At 46.6% G+C, this 25168-nt stretch overlaps 1 protein-coding gene across 27 annotated transcripts in view; it reads left to right on the top strand.

Annotated features, from left to right (window-relative positions):
• Window positions 1-25168, top strand: part of LOC147710773 (cyclin-dependent kinase 11B-like) — a 431002-nt gene that overhangs the window by 89186 nt on the left and 316648 nt on the right. For 9 of the 27 annotated variants that reach the window (XM_086921517.1, XM_086921516.1, XM_086921513.1 and 6 more), the window contains one exon: window positions 2730-2857. In XM_086921517.1, coding sequence (XP_086777643.1) covers window positions 2730-2857 — 128 coding nt within the window. Of the gene's footprint in view, window positions 1-2708; window positions 2858-5893; window positions 6020-25168 lie in introns of all 27 variants that reach the window. The other 18 variants (XM_086921503.1, XM_086921502.1, XM_086921494.1 and 15 more) reach the window with 3 other exon arrangements.

The following is a 25168-nucleotide window of genomic DNA, read 5'->3' as shown; positions in this document are numbered from 1 at the left end:
CTGGATGACGTCCAACTGTCTCCAGCTGAACGCTAGTAAGACCGAGGTCATGGTTTTTGGCAGACAGCCGGAGCTGTGGGGTGAGAGATGGTGGCCTGGGGATTTGGGTCCTGCTCCCATCCCAGTCGCCGAGCTTAAGAACCTCGGGGTCTGGCTGGACCCTTCCCTCACGTTTGTGTGCCATACCAAACGCACGGCAGCATGCTGCTTTGGCATCCTGCGCGGGCTCCGTCCTGTGCTTAAGTTCTTCGATGCCCCCACCAGGCAACTCATGATCCAAGCCACTGTCCTCTCCAGGCTGGATTATGCGAGTTCCTTGCTGGTTGGTTTGAATCAGGCTGAGATCGGGCGCTTACAAAGGATACAGAACGCCGCAGCTAGAGCGGTGGTAGGCCTCCCAAGATTCTGTCCTACCTCCAGTACCCTGCGATCACTGCATTGGCTCCCGGTGGCCCAGCGGATCCAGTTTAAGGTCCTCTGCGTCGCCTATAAAATTCTGAAGGGGTCCCCAGCAACGATCCTTATGGCCCTCCTTGCCAACTACACCCCAGCGCGACTCTTAAGATCTGCGGACCTAGAACTGGCTGTTGTACCGCGCTTCAAGCGGAGTAGAGCCGGAGGACGCTCGTTCCGAGTGCGCGCGGCGGTCCTGTGGAACTCCCTGCCCCCGGCGATTCGCGCTATGAGAGATTTGCTTTCTTTTCGTTGTGCGGTGAAAACCTTTTTATTCCCTTAGTTTGTCTACATATGTTTGTTTTTTGTTTTAGTTGTGTTGTGCAGCTGCCTTGTCGGGCGCCAGGACGCTCCTTAGCTGGAGCATCTGTGCGTCAAATAAAAACGCATAACATAACATAACTCGCACTTCATGCCCAAAGTGGTGTTGGTTCCACATCAACCAAACAATTCAAATACCTAGTTTTTTTCCAAAAACCAACCACAAGTACAGAGAGAGCACTGCACACACTGGACGCCAGGAGGTCTGTGATGCACTATATAGAAAGGACAAAGGAGTGCAGAAATACAAACAACTCTTGTTTCCTTCGCAAGCAGTTTTTTCGGATGACCAGTTACCAAAAATACCATTGCTCGATGGATTGCACAAACCATACAACTATGCTACAAATAAGCTGGGCAACTGTTACAAGGAGCAGCTCACGCTCACTCAACCAGGAAGAAAGGAGCAACAATTGCGTTTCTGGCCAAAACACCAATTCAAGACATTTGCCAATCTGCAACATGGTCTTCAGTGCACACGTTCACTAAGCACTACTGTGTGAATGTCCAAATGAACAAAGAAGTGCAAGTGGGACAGAAGGTCTTACAGCACATATTCAGTAACCAGTGCGCATCTTCCACCCAGCCACCACAAAAAGGACAAACCGCTACAAAGTCTATGCACAGCAGAGTGAATCCAGAAAGATTCACGCTGCAAAACGTATAGTTTTTTACCTGTCTGTGTAGTTTTGCAGCTTGAAGACTTTCTGGATTCACTAGCGAACCCACCCTCTTGCGCCAGAAAGATGAGACCGGAAGAAATGGATTAAAGATGAACAAGACTTTAGAAAATAAGAGGAAACACAAGACCAGAAAAAAAAGAATCCGAAGATGGAGAACAAAGGTGGGAGCTTCCGGAGGAAGCACGTCGACTCCTGAAGGACACCAAATGGTGGTATGTCGATGCCCACCTGGTGCCACGAAAAAAAAGAGCAAAAAGACTACAATTCCGGACCCAACCTCTAGATTGTTGAATAATGCACAGCATAGTGAATCCAGAAAGTCTTCAAGATGCAAAACTACACCGACCGGTAAGAAACTTTACAATATTTATTAGTGCACCTTTATCTCTTCTGTCTGTTTTCAAAAGGGCAAAACGTCATTTCACTTATTTTCACTGACATCAGTATAGTTGGTCAGTGGTTGTCGGTCAGTGACCTTTGAGGTGTTTCAAGATTTACTGTAAAGGGACACGTACATTTAATAGTGATAACTCTACATTCAGACCATTCTAGAATGCCTCCAGCTCAATACAGGGAACACCTTGTTGAAACCAGTAGGTCCTGCGTTATAATGCCACATCAGACAAATAGTTGGACTAAGCTTCAAGCTAGAGACACAAATCTCTAAAATGGTATACTGTATTGGTTATATTGCTGATTCAATCACTTTTATTTTCTGGTATGGACCTGAATTTGTTGGTGATAAACACTACAAGAAGGCATTGTACAGATGATCTCTATGTGTACAGTTACTGCATGAGACCAGTGTTTGACTAAAACAAGACTACTGTGCAATTTGTCAAATGTAATGTTAAGGCAATACTGGTCAGGAGCAGAATGGATTTCCTGAGAATCTCGCACAGAGATAATCACGAATTTGGGGTTGATATGGAAGTTGCATTAATTTCTACATTAGTTGGTGCCCCCATACACTGTTGCTCAACTTTCCTGATTTGGTCTGATGGAGTCTAAACTGTCATTCTCTGTGAGTCATCCACTTAGTAGTGAGCTTTCTAACAGTGTTTAAATCCACCACATTAAATGCCAGAAGAGATTTATTGTCAAAATCATGACTTGGTTGCTCTTGGGATCTCTCCACCTTCTTCTCCTGACTCCTGAGCCATCTGTAAACACTAATGAAAGGTATAAAATTGACAATCAAGCATGAAGGCAACCAGTTTAAAATCTGACAACTAATGCAAAACATTTTAGGGGACCCTTTACTGTTTACAGGGAACGCCTAGAGCAGCTGGAGCGGAAGCGGGAGAGGGACAAGAAAGCCAGGGAGCAACAAAAAGAACAGAAGGAGCGAGAACGGCGGGCAGAAGAAAAGCGCAAGGAGCGAGAAATGCGACGAGAAGGTACCTTCAATACAATTGCATGCTTGTGATTGATGATATGGGGATCTGCATGCGCTGTATGAATTGTACTGTGCCTCTGAAACACAATCTCCCTGACTAGTCTCATACTTCATTGGCTAATCCAGATTACCATTTATTTTGGATATCCTTTATGACATACTAGTCTTGGTAAACGGATTGCATCAACTAAAACTCATGCCTTCAGTGCACTAACCTGTTGTGTATTCCGTGAATAAGCCCACTTTCACAGCATCTTTAGATTTATAATGTTGTGCAGTGTTAAGGGTACCAGTGTATAAGCAGGTTGGGCAATGGCATGAGAGATTTGGTAATCTGGAGAAGTCTGTGGAAATGTCTTCAGCTTGGGGTGAAGTAATACTGAGTAAAAGCCATTGCTCAGCAAAGCCCATCAATATTGGGAAACTGTTCTAAATCAAGAATGCAAATAGAAGTGTTGCCCTAGTCACTGGTTTCTGTCAAGCAGATTATTTTGAATGAAGAATTCACCATACTCCAAATTAGCTGTGCTGGAATACGTTTTTTTCCATTTTCTGAAGAATGGGCTTTCCCAGGCTTCTCTCCCTAGAGATTTATGCATGAGAAATGTAAAGTTAAGGCAATAGTCACATGATATCGTTGTTAACTTTCTGTAGTCCTGTTCTTGTTGCTTCTGGCGTCTGTCGTGATAAGTGTCAGGTGATACTGAAATATTTGTGGAAATAGAAATATTTATCTCTTAGTTGATGTGAAAATCAGACACCTAATATAGAGAAGAATTGTAGAATGTATTTTTTTGCCATTGTTAAGTGTGTACAGCGCTGGCACAGGTAAATACCTTACAGTATTGTACTGACTACACAGGATTCACAGCCACATGGAAATAATTGTAATGACCTTTCCATTAAGTAGTGTCCATCATTTTGTAGTTGGAATTGTCTGGTCTTTCCTGACAAATGTCAAGGTCCTGGTGAGCGTGCCTCAAGCAGAAACATACAAACAAGAGTTTTGATTGTGAATAACAATGGTTAAATTAAATATTGGGAATGTTATTTTGGAACATTTATGTAGGATGGTTGGATGCACAGGAAAAATGTGTGTGTATATAAACGTATGTTTTAGGAAAGTACCACAAATAAATGATTAATATGATTAAAATTAAGAACACCATCAAAAATGTTGCAGCCTTTAAATTAGATGTGAGAAAAGGCACATATATATTACTAGAACCTACCTCCTACTCATGTATATTACTTTGATTGCTGTACGTAAGGTGAATGCCAGAGTGTGAATTGTTCATGTACTGTGCTTCCAAGTTCAAAATAAGTCAACACCAGCACATAACTGTACACTACTTGAGAGAGATTTGCTTCTCGTCGGTAAAGGGTTACTCTGGTTTTTGGCTACATGTAGGAAGTCAGTCCAAGCATTGGTAAAATCCACAATTTGGCTAATATAATGAGAATGTTAATAGATTGTTTTCTTAAGAGTTCAAATGAGGGCATGACTTTGGAAAGGAGGAAGCCTATATTTGTTTGGCATGAAGGTATTCTTTGGCAAAAGATCTGAAAGGCGGTCTTCTGTGCCTATTGTAGAAGTAGCAACATGTTTAGGCTAGATTGCTAGATCCATGCCATTATTTGCTAAGCTCATGGACTAAGAAGCCAGTTTAGCTCCCCCGACCGAGATGCCTTTCAGGTACACTAACCTGAAAGGTAGTCTCTGTATTAAAGTATAGTTAAGCTCACTCTCTTTAGACAAACTACCTAAACTTAGACATACTCCTCGAATTACCTATTGTAAAATAATTTTAACAAACGTAAGTTTGCTTTTGTGAGTTTATTTGGTGCCAAGTTAAACAGTTTTTTAATTTTTTTTATAAAAGCCATCTATTCACGTGTTCAATTTGTTGTGATAGCTGTTGATTTACCTACTTGATTCTTTGGCCACAAACTTGTCATCTTCTCCTTTCGGTTTAATAATTCCAAGACAACCGCTCCTATTGTATTGGAATTCCCTGTAGCCTGTAGTTGGCTGGCAAGATTTAAATGGAAAGAGACTGTACAGCTGAGACACTTGGTTTGGTTTCCACAGAATGCCACTAGGACACACAGATGTACATGTATTAGCCACCAATTTACGCCAGAAATGAGACCACGTTGAACAGAGAAACTAATTGGTAAACTCTGCTAGCCAAAAGTTTGCATTTAAGGACTTTTATAATTTTCTGTGCTTTTATGGCGGTCATTTTCATGGTCGAATAAAGCTTTTCTGATTGATTTAAGGACTCCCAAGGAATCCCTCCCTGGACTCCTGAAAATAATTCTCAAAATCCTGGTCAGATAAAATTATTTGGATCTAAACTGATTCTTATATTTTTACCATCATAAGCTCTACCCCAGTCACCAGTGCCCCCTTTAGGCTGATGCAATCTGCTTTGCGCTTCTATATTGACATAAAGGATATTTTGTGGGTTAAGTATGATTGTGAAGAAAAACTTAAAGGGGAACTTCAGTGATATTTTTCCCACACTCAAATCAGCCCAAGTCCTACCTTATTCTGGGCCTTCCTTAAATAGATTTTGAAACCCACTAAAAAAGTATCCTTCTGGTGCCTTCCACCCATTGCCTCTATTCATTCCCAAAATATAGTGATTCAGGTGGTCTGGTATAGTGGGAAAAATATTTGCCTGTAGTTCTCCTCTGCCATTTACAAACTACCCCAGCAAAGCAGTTTATAAGTCTCCCAATACAGTGGGTTGTGGGCAGTTGAAACTTGAGATTTTTCAAATGTTTTGAGGAGCATGCCACCAGTTTTGAAGTCCAACTATGTAACTTTATCATTATAATAATTTTTATATGGTGTCATGCAATGCTTCCACCTTGCCCTCCCATCTTCCTAACCACACCTCAATGTTGAAGTGGGCAGAGTTGAAAAAGGGAAATTTGTCACCATTTTCTTCTTGATTGCATCACACTTGCGCTTTGTGAATAATAATAGTTGAGCAAACTGTAAACGTGCGGTGTGCCTGCCTTCCAGGGATCGCAGGATCTGCGCAACCCCTGCGCAGAAAGGCAGAAATGTTGCAAGAGAGCGAGAAAATGCAGTACAGTTCTGACTTTCCCATTGCAGATGCACGGATTCTTGTAGAATTTAGCACACAACGTAAGTTTTGCTTTTTATGTTATCATATCACTACATGGTAGTGTTCCTATGCTGCCTTAAAGCCATTCAAATGCTGCTTTACAACACATTTTAATTTACATGACCTCTGTTAACTCTTCTTTAAAATGCCAACTCTCTTAAGGGTGATTTTTTCAGTTTGTGTTAGTCTGTCCAGCGTACTCTGATGTTGGTAATACCTGATGGAGACAACAGATTGCTGTAAGAGAAGCAATTGCATTTGGGCAAAGCATTATTTTATATAAATTTATTGGCAGAAGGAACATCTTTAATAGAGACTCAAACAAAACATTGATTTAAACCTTACTCTGCTATTTACATGTTCCTTTGCACCCATTACTGGAAATATGCATGTGAATTTTCTTAAACACTCCTTCTATTCCATTCCAAGACTATTGATCTGAACATAGAGCATCACTTGTTGACTATTCCTCTTGAGTAATAGCCTTGATGTCTGTCTGAAAGCACTTAGCTTGTAAATAAAGCTTCCTATGGAGAGGTTTACATTTTGGGAGAGTATAAATGGCAAGTCATTTTTACTAAAAGTGTTTATACATAAAGCATGCATTGTGGGTCAAGAGCAGTGAAGATACCTCCGAAGTAAGCCACTATGTGTTTTGTATTTCCCATGTAGTGCAGTTTAGAAATAGATACTTCACTAACCTTTTTTCCCTTCTTTCATGAAGCTGATTTACAATCCACAAATTCTTGCTTCTAGGTCAGAGAAACTACCTTCCACAGCTTTTATAAAATAATTCTAATAATATTTCATTTGGAGTATTGTGTGCAGTTTTAAAGGACATACCTGGAGTGTCATTCGGTTCTGGAGACAGTCACTAGAAACAATTCCAGCTGCCTCAACAACAGTAATCAACAATTTTTTTTTCTGTAAAAAAATGTTAACATGTAAAGCCAACCACTACTCCGCCATTTAAGCATAGAAAAGTACTCTTAAACATTACACCATATAAAGAGATAGGGGTAATAAACCTCAGCTACACAAGCGTATTCACTCAAACATCAGTCCCTTCAAAATATATAGACCTATGTTTCACTGTCTAGAGCTACGTTTTACTGTCTTTCAGAGCAAAGAGGTGACTTTAGGCTCATCAGCTCTTTCTAGATATCCTGCTGGTCCCTCTTTTCTTTATATCGTCCAGACAGTTATCTGGAAAAAGGGCTGTGCATCTCCCAGCCAGCTTGATCACTTTCTAAACTGCCATTAAAAGATTTTCTTACCTCAGATTTGGATTTTGAGTCGTGCCCAACAGTGCTCAGTCAACCTCCGCCATGTCCTTCTCTCCTATGGTCTGAAATAGTCTTATCTGTTTTAATCAGTCTAATATTTCATTAAAAATATTTGTGGTCCATCAGTTCTGCCATGCTTTCCATCTCTGAGATGCCCAGTACTTTTCATGCAGCAGCTCTTGTAATGTTGTCTGGTCTTTCCACCTTGCTCTCAATCTGATTGTGGTACTGGCTGGACATTGTTGCAACCGCATAAGTTATTTGATATCTCACCCTGATATCCTGCAGCTCCGGCCCTCCTCTTTTGGTTTTTTACTGTCATCTACAAATCTCAGCTTTAAGTATTTTGTTTATGTACTGCCCCAGCGAAGCCAAATTATCTTTTCATTCTTCATATAGCATGACTTATTACAAGTGTGTTGTTAGTCTCCTACCTCCACTACTTTCAAGCAGTAACCTGGTAGTGTGACTAATTTTTATCTCTATAGAATTCTTTTCTTTGTTCCGAACTTCTGGTGCCAACTGGTGTCCTTCCTCTTTGACCATATGACCCTAATGAATCTTCATATCATCTTTATTGGTGAAGAGAGGAACTTTATCCCTTTAGGTCTGGGATGTCCCTGTACCTTTTGTTCTGTGTTCTAGAATGCAGCAATTGACTTTTGAGGTAGTGCAACCATTTGTGTTGACTAGTAGTCTTTCAGTCATACGCTGCTCCAGAACGTTTGTGCGTGATCCTGCGCATCAAACTCCTGAATATCCATCGTCTCATGAAGGTTTGGCAAGTTCGGATATACATGCCCATTTATGTCTGAGTTCATATAAGTCACAGTTGTCGGTTCCAGTTGAGGCAAGGGCCTCTCTTCCACTACTATCAATCCACATATGCCATTCAGCAAGGTAGGACAGAGAAACATTGTGGAGCTCAGCGCAGATCAATGATTACCAAATCAGGTGGACCAAATGTTTTGCAAAGAGAAACGACAGATGAAGAAAGGTGACTCCAACAGTGACTACATTGCATCACTTGTCTTGTGGGAAGAGACTTGAAAATACAATTTGTGTACAGATGCATAAAAAATGGGACGAGAATATGAGGCTAGCTATCACTTTTATAAATGTACTAAGCCAGGTGCAAGAAGCAGATATCGATGAAGAGCAGATTACTCAGAGCCATTGGTTGTTTTTATTAAATGTGAAGCGAGTGTGATTAGGGGCACCATTGATATGATTTTCTTTTTTTTTTATCAAAAAGGCAGTGAATTCCCAAGGCTGCCTTTATAAAATGTGGAGGCAAAGCTCAAATTGTCAAAGGGCAGTGTATCACAAGAAAGAATGGTAGCTTTTTATTGTTGGTTTCTTCAAAACACATAATCTAGTTCCCATTTTAGATGTTTGCCTTTTATTTGCCGTCTTCCTTATCATTTTCTCTGCAAGTCTTCGCCCCACCACCAGATACTGAAAACTTCTGAATTTGCTTCAGATGCACCATCTTTCCTCATGTTCATTGCTCGTTCCACCTATTCAGCATCCAAAATATCTGACCTCGCCTCTTTCCACTAAACCTACACCCTGACCAATACCTGTTTTCTAATCAGTACATGGCCCAAGCATCAGTGGAGCGAGGCTCATGCCCCTAAGTACACAAAGGAAGCCATCTTGAATTTTTACAGCCACTCTCTGTATCAGGCCACAATCTTCCTTTGCAAATCTCGTTTTTTTGAGTGATTTGACCATTCTACACTCTTTCAAGCATAGAAGCCTGTTGCGCCTCAGAAAAATAAAGTGCATGCACAATCAAGTTAGTGTTATTATAAATACTTTTCACAATATCACTTTCCTCTTTTTATCTTCATTAACATCACTTGCAGCTGTTCATCCTCTTCTAACGTTCAACTCACACACACTTTACTCTTGGAAAAACTGTTCTTTTAATCCTACTCTTGGAGGTACTGTTATTTTCATCCTTATTAAGATGGAGCATCTCTGCCAATTCTTGCACCTTCCCCACATTAAATGTATGTACTTCTTCCAAGAGCCGCTCTCCCACCATTGCTGCTCCTACTTTGTAAGTTAATGCCAACTCTACAAATTTGAACACTCCATCTCCAGACTTTCAACAGCCAGTCCTAGTCAGTTGCACATGAAGTTAGATGTCCTTTTTCAAGATCCATCTCCCTGCCAGCCATATTAGTATTCCTTAGTATACTGTGAATTACTTCAACTTGATCAAATCATTATCAACAGACATTTCAGAAGTTTTCTGTTGGGTCACGTCTAACTATGACCTCTTTTTGCAGACACTCTTTCAAATGGCATTAATACTCCTTTGCAAGACATTGTCTTTTGCAGATCTATGTTTAATATAAATATGTATCTGTTTGACACTTAACTTTGATCTAAAGGCTTCCTATTTTTTGTATCTAAGGTTTTTGCAGCATACTAACAAATTATCTATCCCAACCCCTCAGGTCTAAAGACAGACATACTTTTTCCAGCATGAAACCTTTCTGGATTCACATGCTGTGCATTATTCATCCATCTAGTGGTTAGTCCGAAATTCTACTTTTTTTTTGTCATTCGACTGTGGACGTTGTCTCCACCATTTGGTGGTATGTCCATCCCATGTGTGAATTTGAGAAAGGTCTATAGCCAAGTAGAGAATTAAAAAACTACCAAACAATATTAATATATATATAAAGAACCACAAATAGATATTATGGTAATAGCATCCAACAGTATGTAGACTCACCACTCATGTAGTTAGTGAATTATTCAATTTATTATTCAAGAATAGTATAAATATTTTATCTTTTTATAACACTTTTTTGTCTTTTTTCATTTGTGTACTCATTTCCAAAAAAGCTAATTTGCAATTCATATACATAAAGGTTTAAAAACAGGGGGCGTGGCTTGAGCTCCGAGGGTGATGGCGGCGTGAGCCCAGAGCTCCGTGCCTCTTCCCCACGATAATCCTGTCAAAAGAGCCGGGGAACCCGTGTGTGCCCCGCCGCCGAACGAGGACACGGTGGTGACTGGCGGGGCAAGTTTTGTGCTGCTGGCGGTACTGCTGAGTTGAGAACGGCCGCCGATCGCAACGGCCGCCGGAGCGGAGAAAAGGGGAGCAGCGCGCAAGATGGCTGCCGCGGCGGAGCCCTGGAAGACCGAGGGCTAGACAGCGGATCGCACTGCCGGAACACTCGGAAGGAGCGCGGCCGCCGGCTCGGACGTTTCCAGCGGCGATACCCCCCACAGCGGTAGACACTCTTTGGCCCCCGGCTGCGGTGCGCGGCGGCCGCGGACGCTGAAAGAGGAGGCCGCCCGGGTGCACCATTGCAGGCGGAGCTAGCAGGCAGCCTCCATTGCCAGGGGGCGGAACGACGAACAGCAACCCAGCCCTGGGCCCCGGACATGCCAGCAGGTGAGCGGGGGCCGATCTGAGCGGTGGACTACGGGGGGACAGAACACGGCGCATTTTATCTCCGGGCCCACCCCCCTCGCCCCCGCCGCGGAGGCCTGAGCTGATTGTGGGGACGAAGTGGAGAGGCCCATAGGACAGCGGAGGGACCTCGGCGGTGCCAGGCTCCCTGTGGTGCGACGAGCCAGAAACATTAACCCAGGCGGCTAAGGCCAGACTGCCGCTGATCCCGGGGGGCGCGCACCACGGCAGGCGCTGCTTCTGATGAGCGGTATCTGTGCGACGAGACTCCATAGCGCACAGGGGCTGGACACGTGGCTGAGGCCCGGGGGAAGCAAGCCATCGGGAAGGACGTGAGCGGCGAGGCCGGCTACAATGGGGAAGCCGAGAACCAAGGCGGAGGAGGCGGCGTCGTCTGATGTGGCGGAGGGGGGCCCCACTGAGCAGACGGACCTGCAGCGATTGCAGGATCGGATATTGGACGCCATAACGGCCACTCGAGACGCGCTCCACAACGATATAGCGCAGGTGGCGTCGGGGCTGGGCTTGCTCCGAGCGGACCACGACAAACTGAAGGACAGGGTCAAGGATGCTGAAACGGTGATCAAAGACCTGGCACCAGCTCACAAGGTGATGGAGGGTAAGCTAACGGAGGCCCTGGACCGCATACGCACCCTGGAAAGGCGTGCGGAGGACGCAGAAAATAGGAGCCGGCGCAGTAATGTGCGGATCGTAGGCGTGCCGGAGACGGAGGGGACGAGGGACATGATTGCCTACATGGAGGAATGGCTGAAAACAGTGGTGGCGCCGGAAGGGCTTTCGCCATTTTTCACTCTGGAGCGTGCTCACAGAGTCCCCTCAGGGCCTCCCAAGCCCGGGCTCCCGCCCAGACCGATCATAGCCAAGTTGCTTCACCACAAGGACGGAGATCTGCTCCTGTGAAAAGCCCGGGAGGATGGCCCCTTCCAGATTGCGAACAGCAAGGTCACACTTTTCCCAGATTTTACCTTCGAGACGCAGAAGCAGCGGGCCTCCTTTCTTAAAATCAAAAAGGAACTGCGGACTGAAGGAATTGCCTACTCCTTGCTTTTCCCAGCCAGGCTACGAGTGGTGGTGGACGACAAGGCGATCTTCTTTAGCACGTCAGCGGACGCCTGGGACTGGTGGGAGACATACAAGGCTGGAACTGACGGTGCCAGGGCACAAGAGGAGCGGGAAAAGGAGCAGGAGCGCTCGCCAACACGGCTGCGGAAATTGAAGAGGCTGAGGAAACGAAGGCAGGGGAAGCTTGGGCCGACGGCCTCCCAGACTGAAGCAGAACGGCAGGCTGCGTTATTGGAAGTGGGGAAGCTGGGGCGAGCGGGGGGCCCCGGCTCTAAGGGGGCCACGGACTCGGACACTCATGTCTCGGCCTAAGGCTCGGAGTCGGATCTCTCTGGGATTCATCGGACTGAAGGGCCGCTGGTGACGCCGCAAACGGCGGATGAGATCCTGAATATCTGAACTGCTGGCAGAGGACAGTGGGTAATGTTTGGGTAGCTGGGAGGGGAACCCGTGCCTACATACCTAGCAGAGGTTGGGACACACCGGGAGGTCATGGGGAATTGGGGAGGGAGCGGGGAGATGGGCAGCGCAGCCCCCCTCTGGACGAGGCCGCGCTCCATAGGCCCTTAAGGCACCCACAGCTACGGCTGTGTATAGTTGAGACCTGGGTCAATCAGGCGTGGGAGTTTGGATGGGGACTGATATCTCGATATTGGGGCCTGTTCTGGGGGAGGGGGGGGGCTCCACAGTTGGGGATTGTTTACTCTTTTTGAAGTTATTGACCCTGGGTATGCCATGGTTAGGACAGTTGGGAAGTTTTGTTTTGTTCAGGGGGGGCACCACCACCGTCGGAGGGCAGGAACTGGAGGGAGTGTTTCAACCGGATCACTGGGACAATGGCTAATGTGAAAAGTCTGAACTGTATTACCTGGAATGTGCGGGGCCTACATACTATGCAGTGCAGACATAAAGTGCATGCCTATTTAGTGCGAAGAGGAGTGCATATTGCAATGCTGCAGGAGACGCATCTCACACAACAGGAGGGGGCGGCGCTACAGAGGAGGTGGCGAGGACAGGTTTTTCACACCAGCTACTCGGCCTATGCTAGAGGAGTACTAATTTGGATTAGGGCAGGCACACCTTTCCAGCTCACGCGCCAATGGGTGGACCAGGAAGGGAGGTATGTGGTAGTGGAGGGGAAGCTAGAAGGTAGAGATGTTTTATTAGCTAGTATATATGCCCCGAATACGGACCAGCTGGCTTTCCTCGCGACACTGTCAGGGACGCTGGCTCACTCCCTGGCGGGCCCGGTCCTGCTGGGGGGCGACTTTAATTCCATTGCAGACCCCTCATTGGATAGGTCCCACCCCCCACTACACGATTCCCCGGTGCACAGGCTGTCTAGAGGTAGAAGGGAGTGGCAGGAGAGCTGGGAACTGACGGATGTCTGGAGAGGGCAACACCCGACTGACCGGGATTACTCATTTTTCTCCGGGCTACATGATTTGCATGTTCGATTAGATACGATACTATGTTCTCGGGGGGTGCTGCCGTATGTTACTGGATCGGAGTACCTGTCGAGAACGATCTCAGACCATAATCCACTCCTGATCCGGCTAGCGTGGGTAGCGGAGAAGCCCAGGGTCCCGATCTGGAAACTATGACCTGAGACACTGGAAGACCCCCTATTCGGGGCGGCCCTGGCGGAGGGGGTGGCTTTATATTTCGCGGAGAATGAAGGAACGGCGACCTCTAGGGCGACGGAATGGGACGCCTTTAAGGTAGTGGTGAGGGGTATCTGTATCAAGGATTATATAGGCGTGCGGAAAGTGTTGTTGGGCGATTTGGTTAAGGCGGATGCCAAGCTGAGGGAGGCGGAAAGGGAGCGGCCCGGACACCCGGAACTCCAAGAGACGCTTTGCTCGGCTAGGGAAGCGGTAGCCATTGAAGTAGAGAGGCTCCGAGCCTTTGACTATAAGCGATATGTGCTGCGCTCCCATGTAGACGGCGATAAGGCGGGCACCCTCCTGGCGTGGCTTTCGAACCCCACTAGGCGATGCTCTCCCATACTTCAACTGAGGGATACATCGGGCGTGGTGCAACAAACTCAGCTGGGTATAGTTGACGGCTTCCAGAAATATTACGAGGGCCTGTACAAGAGTGCCCCGGGAGATCGGACTGGGCTGGCTGAGCCCTTTTTGAGCGGTTTACCCATACATCGGCTGGAGGCAGAGCAGGCGAAAGACCTGGGATCGGACATTGAACTGGGGGAGATCAGGTCGGCGGTGCGGCGCATGGCACGGAACAAATCGCCGGGGATAGATGGGCTCCCCATAGAGTTCTATAGTAAATATCTAGACGTTCTGGCGCCGCGACTCCTGACCGTTTATAAAGAGGCCAAGGCAGCGGGCCGACTACCGCAGTCAATGCGGGAGGCATTAGTGGTACCACTGCTGAAGCCCGGCAGAGAGAGTAGCAGTCAATGCGGGAGGCATTAGTGGTACCACTGCTGAAGCCCGGCAGAGAGAGTAGCGACCCCGCGTCTTACCGGCCGCTCTCTATGCTCACCGCAGATTACAAGATCCTGAGCTCCATACTGGCGGCGAGGCTCCTGCCTCACATGACGGGACTCGTGCACGAAGACCAGAACGGTTTTATACCAACGCGCAACACCACAATAAATATCAGAAGGCTTGTCCGCCTCATGGACGAGTTGGACGGCGGGGCTGGAACGGAACTGGTTCTCTCGGTCGACATTGAAAAAGCCTTCGACAGTCTAGAGTGGGACTACCTCTATGCTGTAATGGAGCGATTTGGTCTGGGAGCTGGCTATATTCATTGGACGAAGGTCCTCTATGCGGAGGCGATAGCAAGAGTGAGGGTGGGATCGACGGTGTCCCTCCGCTATCCGGTAGAACGAGGCACTCGGCAGGGCTGCTCCCTCTCGCCGCTTCTATTTGCATTGGCTATAGAGCCGCTGGCGGCTGAGGCCCGGACGGGGCGGCACTTCCACGGGGTGCGGGCCCGAGACGGGCAGCATTTCATCTCGCTATATGCCGATGATTTACTGCTATTCCTCCACGACGGTGTTGAGGACTTGCAGGGAGCGGAAGCGCTGCTAGAGAGCTTCGGCGTGATGTCGGGCCTGAGGGTTAACTGGCCCAAGACGAGTTTGTTCCCGCTACTGGAGGGCGCTGCTCAGCCGCAACACCGATCGGAGGCGGCCTGGGAACCTGCCTGTATTAAATACCTGGGGGTCCATATTTACCATAAGGCGGATGACTTGCTTGAGGGCAACCTGGGGCGGTGCGTGCGAGGACTAAAGGGCTGCATGGCCTTCTGGGCCACGTTGCCGCTCTCGGTGGCAGGCCGGATCTCCTTGCTGAAGATGGTTGCCCTGCCAAGATTATTGTATTACTTTCGGACGCTCCCAATCTGGATACCTAGCTCCTTCTTTAGGCAGCTTAAATCTCTGATTACGACGTTCATTTGGGGAGCGGGAAGGTGCAGAGTGGCGCTGGCCACACTTTCTCGCCCGAAAGATGAGGGGGGTCTGGCGGTGCCGGACTTTCAGCTTTATTATCTAGCGGCCCAACTACAGATCTTCACGCAGGAGGTGGCGAGAGTGTTTCGGGGCCCAGAAGACGAAAGCTTGCGGGGGAGGCCCAGACAGGTCCTGGCGTATATTACCCTCCATCAACGGCTAGACAGTCGGGATTTGTCGCTGGAACAACGCACGTACCGTCAATGCTGGAACCGGGCACAGAGGAGGGCGGGAATTCGGCGCCCATATGCACCAGAGATCCCTCTGGGCATGCTAACAGCCTTACCGCATGGCGGCGACTGGTCGCATCTGCAAGGGTGGGAGGAAGCGGGGGTACAGGTGGTTGGGGACCTTTATGAGAATGGCACGCTACTCCCGTTCCAGGAGTTAATGGAGCGCTTCGACATCCCAAGAGGGGGATTTTTACTTCATGCGGCGGTAACCAGGGCAGTGCAGGCCCACTGGGGCACAGGACTGGAGGAACCCGAGACGGCAGCAGCATGCCAGTATACCATGATGTCGGCGGGCACGATCAAGGCGGTAACGTGCCTTTACAATCGAATGGTTAGAGAGAATATCCCTCCTCTTACATCCCTGAAAGCCAAGTGGGAGGCGGACCTGGGTAAAGACATACCTGACACAACGTGGGCACAGCTTATCCGTAGGGCTCGCAACAGCACGAGAAACGCTAGATTTCAACTAATCCACTACTATGTACTGCATAGGGCGTACATGACCCCAGGAAGGATCAGACGGTATTTTGGCGCGGTAACAGCGACCTGTCCCCGGTGCCCGGAAGAGGGGGCCGAATTAGTGCACATGCTGTGGGCGTGCCCGGCCCTACGGGATTATTGGCAGGACATTGGGGATGTGTTGAACGAGGTGACTGAAAGGGCCATAGACTATGGACCAGCGGAATGTCTCTTACACTGGTTTCCCCATACCCCCAAAAACAAACTCACGAGCAAGTTTATTGATATGGGGTTGATGGTGGCTAAGAGGGAGATCACTAGGAACTGGAAGGCGAGGGTGGGACCAACTCCACGGAGGTGGCGGCAGGAATTTCTAAAATGGGCGACGGCTGACAGCACACACAGGTACCAGCTTGCGCGCAGGACCCCTAGCCAGACAGCGGCTGACACTGCGACCTCATGGGAAGTAATGGTACAGGCACTCAGGGATAGCGAGGCTGACGAGGAGGAGGAGGCCCCCGAGGCAGGTAGGGCGGAAGAGGCAAGCTAATGCCCTAGGAGCAGCAGATATGCAGGGGGGACGACACCAGTACTTCAGGAATGGAGGAATGGTCGCTGCAAGGGCCTTAGACGGGTGGTGGTGGGTGGGGCGGGACAGGGGGGGGGGGAGTTTTAGGTTTTGCGCAGGGGATGGGAGTTGGGGTTTAGCGCATAGTTGAGTAGAACTGTAAAAGTAGTCATGCACACAATCCGGACACCAACTACTCCTTTATCTTTAACGTCAGGCGTGGAAGAGCAGAGACATCATCGCCGCCCAACCCCCGGGTTGTGGGCACGACGGCTGTGTACGGAACAACAAATCATATTGTATACCTGCTCAATTTTATGATGCTGCTTTTTTGTGCAAGGGCCTATACAGGTATGACTACAATAAAAATTGTTTAAGAAAAAAAAAAAAAAAAAGGTTTAAAAACACATGACAGACAGACAGTTAACATTAGACATGGCAGATGATGGAGGCAATGCGGTAGGGTAGTTCACAACGCGCGTTTCGGCCAAATAGCCTTCCTCAGGTGACCGTCTATTGCAAGACAAAGATGTATCCAAACCATTCAACGAGAAAGCAAAAGATCGTGAAAGGGCTACCAATTGTCAACCCGCTGATTATCCTGATGAAGCTAATGTAAAATAAGACTGGACGCGATGGTCAAAGCCATAACTGGGTGTGCTAATAGTGGTAAGATCGTAAAATCAGTTCGTTGTCTGTAGCGTAATTGCAGCCACAAGCAATGATATGAGCGACACGGGTAGAGATACTAACTGCTCAAAGACGAGCTCAATGTGTATCCCGTGTATGCTCAGACAGATTCTATTTAGGTAGGTCTTAATACGGAGACGGACGATTCAAGCAATGATATGTTATGAAATAGCGGAGAAATCTTCTAATCTAAACATTGCGATTTACAGAGGGTCGAGAGTCAGAGTTCGGATGATGCTTCAGCTTCGATATTCTTAAAGAAGGATAGTGGTCTCAGGATATGGCTCTCGGTATATGCAGAGCACCACGTAATGATCGATGTGTAAAGGATGGCTGGATGCATCCCATGTGTGAAGACAGATGGTGCCCCAGACGTTCATGCGAGTAGTCGCCATCTTCAGATTCTTTAGCCCGACTTTGAGTCTGGAAGCAGAAAGAGCTCCTAAAGCTTTTTGAAAAATCGAAGTTTTTAAGGAAAATTGACCGAACCGCCGAAGAATGCAAGAAGACTGATGAGAGAAGGAGGATGCTTCTCTTTTCTTCTGACAGGGGGTTTCGCCTGTAGCATCCATGTGGTCGGAGAATGAACGCAGGTAGGGTTCATGGTAAACTCCCCTTTTGAATTCTGGTCCAACTGCCACCCCAAATTCACTCGTAGAAACCCCAACGAGGTCTGCTATCTTTGTTAACCGAAAGATCACAGAGATAAGACTGCAGGGCATATTGCGTCAAGGATACTGCATAGAACTACGCAAAGAAACATCACACATACCCCCCCCCCCCCCCCCCCCCCCCCCCCAACCAAAATCCCAAAAAGGTTTTGAGTCAGAGATCATACAGCTCAGCAAGTAGGTCAAATAACTTTTACAAAAGAGGTTCTTAGAAAGGGTGCCAACAAGGGAAGCAAGCACAGGAAACCATTCACCTTATTTCCTGGTCCCAAAACAAGATCTAACTATGAGATCCATCCTAGATCTCGGATTCCTAAACAGATTAATTTGTACACAATTTATGATGACACCACTCCAATGAGTAACTCCACTCCTAAAGAAAGGGGATTAAATGACCACCCTAGATCTATAGGGTGCTTCTCTACACACGCCTATGAACCAAAAACACAAAAATACCTCATATTTGTATTTGACGAAGTACCTTATTGTAGGAAAGTGCCCTTTGTAGGTCTCGACTGAGCCAGCGCACATGCGCTGCTCTGCAAGGCTTCTAGTAAGGGCTTTTAACTCCGAGCACACACTATTGGCCTTTGCGTGCGTCTTTCTAAGAAAAACAGCGCACAATTGGCCAAAGGCAGGTGCATGTCCCGCCTTCTTTCTCCCCTGCCCTCAGGAGCGAGCAGCTGCACGGCCAGGTGCCAGCTGCATACCTCTCATTCCTCGCAGTGCGAGCGCACTGCGCTTGTTTCAGAAGCGGCTGTCTGGGCGCCGAAGGTAGTTCAGAAGAGAACCTATAAAACTAGTGGACTTAAGCAGAGTACAGTCGGGAGCAGTGGTCGCTGTTCATCTCTGCTCTGGGAAAGGCCTGCATCACTCCTACCACGGCCAAGATAATGTATTATCGGACAAGTGCGGGCCTCCATAAATGGCACCCGCAGGAGGGCCCAGCAGATATCATTCAGAACGAATTTCGAATGCTCTGTGCTCCTTCCTAGTAGGGTGCTCAGAGCCACAATCTGGCCAGAGTGTACTTTAGTTTGCAAACTCATCGACGCGAGTACAACAGACTAAAAGTAACAACATCCTGGAGCTCCGCTTGTGGTTAATGGTCCGCACAGTCCAACACGCTATCTAAGGAAGTTGACTACACTCCGTGAGTGAAACAAGCCACAGTGCATTTCATCGAGGTAGGCCACTGCGATCCATTTGCTGAGGAGGTAACCAGTAGTATGTAGTGGTTTATCAAGTTATTTAAAAAAATAAAACCAAGAAAAACTGCTCTTGTTGACCAAAGCCTGAACACCGCAGGGTTACCAACAATGGCACAACTCAATTACTATTTCACCCTACACCAATCCCTTCTACTATAAACCCTTCATATGCCTTTTATGTAAACTGATGTACGCTCATTTACACTTCATAATGTCTCTGGTTTGAGGAGTCTAGCAAGCATTTCCCTTATCAAAAACAATAGCAATGGAGACAAACTTCCTTTTTACTCATAGAAGCTTCTCACATGCTTCATTTCCAACCTACATCAACCCCTCACTAAGAAACTCACTCAACATCAGCCAAAGGCCAACGCCCATCCGTTCTGTGCCTTTACAAATGAGCTAAACCTTTAGAACCACCCATGCCACACTCACCTATATAAGCACTAATCCTCCAAGCTACCACTGCCACACTGACTCAAACCCACGTCTCCAAGTTGCACAGACCGTTCACTGCTATCCCACTATTGTGCCACATTCGCATACAGTGCCCTCCCGACATGTCCCTTCTGTAACCCATACAATCGATCCAGACAGTACTTTCCTCACAAATTTAACACTTCATCTGGCCCCTTGTGATTTTTATAACCCCCTTCGCACACAACCTCTTAAGTATCCGCCGAGCTCGGAGCTTTCTATCCGAGCTCGGCGGCGATGGGTAGGTCAATCCGCAAGAACACAGGAAGCTAGAGCCATACCTGAAGGTTCTTCCCTGATGTTCAAAACCGCCGAACACTCATGTGGCATATATTTCCTGACCTTTAGGCATAGGACAATACTACAGAGGTAACCAACACCCATAATATTGGTATTTTACACATGACACTAGCATGTTGTTGAATGAATGTAATTTCTATATTTTCTATACTTGATAGGTCCTGATGAATCGCGGGCAATATCCTGATGCGAGAAACATGTTGACCAATTCCCCTTCTAATCTCATCCAGGGCCAATATACCTAATTGGTTGGCACCTAGCGAGTTAGATTCACGTTTTTAATCGTAGCGGGAGACCCCCAGAATAAAGGAGTTTTCGGTACTCCCTACTACATTTTAAATCACTTCCTAGGCTATCTGCTCTATCACCCACATACCCGCACTTCACCATAAGGCAGTTGGATTTAAAAGATCTCCGCCAAAGAGCCCCTCTTTGAGGTGAGCCCATCGGGGATTGCACCGCCTCCCCGACGAGGAGTAACGCCAATGATGAAGCATGACACCCACTTGGGTGTGTGAGGCAAATACATCCAACAAAATGAATGCCCAAGGGTGTCATATTTACACCCCGGTCATGCCAAATACACACAATTCCCTCATTCAGGAACGGTTCAGCAACCCACTTTGTTTACCTATGCTTGTCGAGGGCACTAGCTGATACTGGACCTTCCACTTTGGTAAGTGGTAAAGAGTGCCCTATTGATCAATTGATCACCCTTTTTTGAATATTATTATGCCTTTGTATCATCCCGGCTTTGACTTACACTGTGACACGCTCACTATCTTCGTGTCATTCAGGATATTCCTCATTCAAGCCCCAATACGTTTTGTACTCCTTGGGGTCTCTGTGAGAGTCACTTCATTGTGTGTCATACTCTGACACACACACACACCTTTCTCATCATAGTCCAACCCTCCCAGTGTCATTGATTGAGGACTCCGCCTTTTGTATTCTTGGAGTGTTAGTATCTCACCAGGGCACCCTACTGCATCCACTCTCGTCCTGGTATTACAGTACAACTTTAGGCTATTTCCTGGGGGCATTTTATACCTCCGAGACGTTTCTTTCCCCCCTTACATACCATACTTCCCATCAATCCCACCATGGGCACTCCAGGTATTAACCAACCACCGTCCTTCCTGAATGAATGTGGAGATCCTGAAATTTACTGGAAGGACTGGACTAAATTATTCGAATCGTACCTGATTGAAATGGGGGAGTGAAATTTTCAGCGTTGCGCAAACAACATAACTTAGGCGTTCACTGACTCAAAGTTTAAGAAACTCTACCTGAACCTGAGGTGGATGATGACGATTTAGATGCCTACGACATCATACTTATGAAGTTAGAGACACACTTTGGGGACAAGGTCAATGTGGTGCTTGAAAACCACAAATTCTTTAGCAGAGTACAAGGGGAAAAACGAATAGATTAATAATTATATTGCAGCTTTGAGAGGACTCACACAGATATGCGAGTTCGGGGATCTCAATGACTCCCTTATAAGAGACCAATTCGTCATGTGCACGAACAACAGCAGGGTTCAAGACAAACTACTTGCTAAAAACCCCACACTTGGAGACGCCATTTCTATAGCAGTCTATTGAACATACTGCTAAGTGTGTTAAATGAAAGTTGAAGAAATAGTGGCTTCTGTACAAGTTGAGGCCCCTAACAGTGAAGTACTCAAAGTATCTAACAAAGTGGGCACTAAAGAAGTACCAACCACTAAGCCTACCAAAGAAGCCCACGGTTTAAAATGTTTGAGGTGCGGTAGCAGCAACCATTTAGCCAACAGCCCCTGTTATACAGCTCGAGGTGTCTTGTGTAAAAAATTTAATAGGAGAGTGCACCTAGCTAGAGTGTGCAGAGATGGAGTAAGTAGTACAGTCAACGTGGTCCATGTCAACGAGGAACCACGGGCTAATTTTGTATTTCAATTAAAATACAGTGATGCATGCTCCAAACCAAATTACCCGAAGAGTGTGGTACTCTTTGACAACAAACCATTAGAGATGTATGCTGATTTTTGCTCCCCGTTTAAGTTAGTAAACCTTAAGGATTTCGAGATGTCTCTGGGTTGTAGCAAAGCAATGTTAAATCCTCTGGATATCTCGCCAGAAGGTTACACCAGAGACCCTATTACTCGTTGGCATGGTAAATAGCGAAATAGACTTTAAAGGAAGATCCACGGTGGGCAAAGTGTATGTGGTTGAGAGTGGAGGGAATCTTCTGGGATGGCAACATCAGAAAGAGTTTGGTATCATTTTGGACCCCAATGACAAATAACAATGTATTTTAGTTGACATTCCCAACAGCAACAGGCTCCTGCAGGATGTGTTTCCTAACCTGTTCACTGATCAGCTTTGTAAGTTAGGAGACTTCCAACACAAAATCAAGGTTAGACAGGGCGCGAAACCTGTGGTGCACAGAACACGTCTCGTCCCCCTTCGCCTTAGAGAAACTCTCAAGACTGAATTTGATAAATTATGTGAGAAGGGTGTCATCCAACCCATAGAAGCTTCAGAATGGCTAGCACCATTAGTTCTTGCTTCGAAGGCCAATGGACAAGGTATCCGCCTTTGTGTGGACCGCTGCTGTCTCAATGAAAATATCTGGGTAGAGAGATTTCCTCTCCCTAACATAAACGAGATGTTAAGCACCATAGGGAAGGCATGGTTTTTTCCCGTCATTGATCTATCAATGGTCTATCATCCAGTAGAACTTCACCCTGAGTCAAGACCGTTGACGGCATTTTCCTCGCCTTTTGGGGTCTATATGCTTGTGAGAATGCCATTTAAGTCCATATTGATCCAGCACACAAGTCTCTCTTTCATAAAGTATATACAGTAGTAACCACAACTTGTAAGTCACAGTAGTAAAACATTCAGTAGCAGAATCAATTATGTTATTTTTGAAGTTCAATCTTTATTTATTCTTCACAATGCACTGTAGCCAACGCGTTTCGTCCTCCACGGACTTCTTCAGGGCAAATAAAGAGAACTCTTCTTACAATGTAAATGTAGAAATTTTATCCTTCCGTCCAGTCCAATAAATACTGGGTATCTTCAAGGAAATCTCCCCTACTTCATCATGTGTTATTATTCTTATTAAATGAAAGGCACTTTTTTTCGATATCAAAATCACTCAGGTAAGGTAGCCCGGTACAGTTGAAAATGTAAAGGTGGATTTCGGCCGGCTCCATCGCGTGGCGTCTTCCGCTTGTGAGAATGCCGTTTGGCCTTGCCTCAACGGCATCCATTTTCCCAAAAATAATGCAACACATTCTCGAGGGAGTCAAAAATACTCTGTTTCCAAGATGATATACTGATGTACGGTTCAACGGAGGAACAGCATGACGTCACCGTTAACACTGTGTGCCAAAGAGACTCTGATGCAGGGTTAACAGTGAAACTTGACAAATGTAAGATCAAAGTCACATCAGTTGACTATTTAGGGCATACCATTTCTAAAGAGGGATTTAGGCCCAAGTACAGCTTAATCCAAGCGGTCAAAGATGCTCAGTATATATTGAACAAAGATGAACTCAAATCATTTCTCGAACTAGTGGAATATATGTCCAATATTTGTCCAAGTTCGTAAGAAATTTCTGATTTATGTGATGGATTACGTGACCTACTCAAGAAAAACAAAGTGTTTGAATACGAAGAGAAACAACACAAAATGGTTGAGACAATAAAACAACTAATTTTGGATTTGCCGGCCTTAGGAACATTTGACCCTAGGAGAAAAACTGTACTAACTACGGATGAATCTGGCAAAGGGTTAGGAGCCATGCTCTCACAAAAAGGAGAGGGTGAAGAAACAGTTATAGCATTTGCATCCCGGTCCCTCAGTTCCTCAGAACGGAACTACTCAGTCATCGAGAGGGAAGCTTTGGCATGCTTCTGGGCAGTGCACCATTTTAAATTCTTCTTGTGTGGCATAAAATTTGTCATACGCACTGACCACAAGCCGTTAACTTTCATGTTTTGATCCAAACATGCGCAAAACATGTCTCCACGGATAAACAAATTGGTCCTGGGCCTAGAAAATTGTGCTTTAAGGTAGAATACCTACCAGGTCCTGAGAATGTGATTGCGGACTCTCTATCCACATCTCCCCTCTCGGTCAATCATAGTGAGGAACTGTTAGATGTTCCCATTTTTCCATGCATCTCCCTTCACTAACAAAAGATGAATGGGATGAGAGCATGAAGAAAGACAAAGTCATAGAGGTTCTATAAGACTTCATCATCAAGGGATGGCCTAAAAGTCTTCCTGAGGTCCCAGATGCAATCAAAGATTATTTGGAGGTAAGGTATGATCTAGATCTCCTGTCCGGTCGGATACATCGTGCTGGAAAAGTAATTCCACCCGTGGAGTTGAGGAATAAATAACCATAAACCACAAGCGCGAAGGAAAGCATCCTGATTACTTGGGCGCTGAAGAAGGCTTACATATGCCGAAATGCATTTGCCAGTTCTTGTAAATAAATAGCTTCCTTGGTTTTCCTCTACTGTGGCCTCTGCTCTCTTTTTTGCGAAGGAGGTTCTTTGGACACTTTCCATGTCAGCCAGAGACGTGTTACAGAGGCCCCCGCTCCACAAAGTGGCCTGAACATCACTGGCTCTCTGTTTTTTGGAGTTTCTGTTTTCTGAGTGATCGGATGGCCTGGGCCTCGTTGTTTGGGGAGAAGCAGGCGGTTGTGAGGTATTCGACCTCATGCAGGGCGGCTTGCATTGTCTTTCTGCCCCCGTTGTATAGATCCCCGAACTGTGAGGCTGAAGTGGTTGGGGACTCGAGGAGGCTGTATTTGCCTCTACACAAGCAGGAAAAATGGTTTTACCTTCGTGCAGCATCCTACACCCTGCGCAACCATTTAGCAGAACTACCCCCATGCGCAACCTACCTGGGAACTTCACAATGCATTCTGGGCTTTGCCGTCCACGGGAGACCCGAGGACCGGCAACAGGTGCGCTGACATCTTTGGGGGCGTAGCTTATTTGAACTCTCAAATAGGTGGCTGGACATTCACAAGCGCGAAGGAAAGCATCCCGATTACTTGGGCACTGAAGAAGGCTTACATATGCCGAAATGCATTCGCCACATCTTGTAGAAAAATAGCTTCCTTGGTTTTCCCCTACGCCTCTGCTCTCTTTTTTGCGAAGGAGGTTCTTTGGACATTTTCCACGTCAGCCAGAAACGTGTTACAGAGGCCCCCGCTCCACAAAGGGGCCGGACGTCATTGGCAGTTTCTGTTTTCCGA

The sequence above is a fragment of the Lissotriton vulgaris genome, chromosome 5 (genome assembly GCF_964263255.1).
Source record: "Lissotriton vulgaris chromosome 5, aLisVul1.2, whole genome shotgun sequence".
Taxonomy (NCBI): domain Eukaryota; kingdom Metazoa; phylum Chordata; class Amphibia; order Caudata; family Salamandridae; genus Lissotriton; species Lissotriton vulgaris.
Note: the sequence above shows the minus strand (reverse complement) of the source record. Positions and strands in the feature narration are given on the sequence as shown.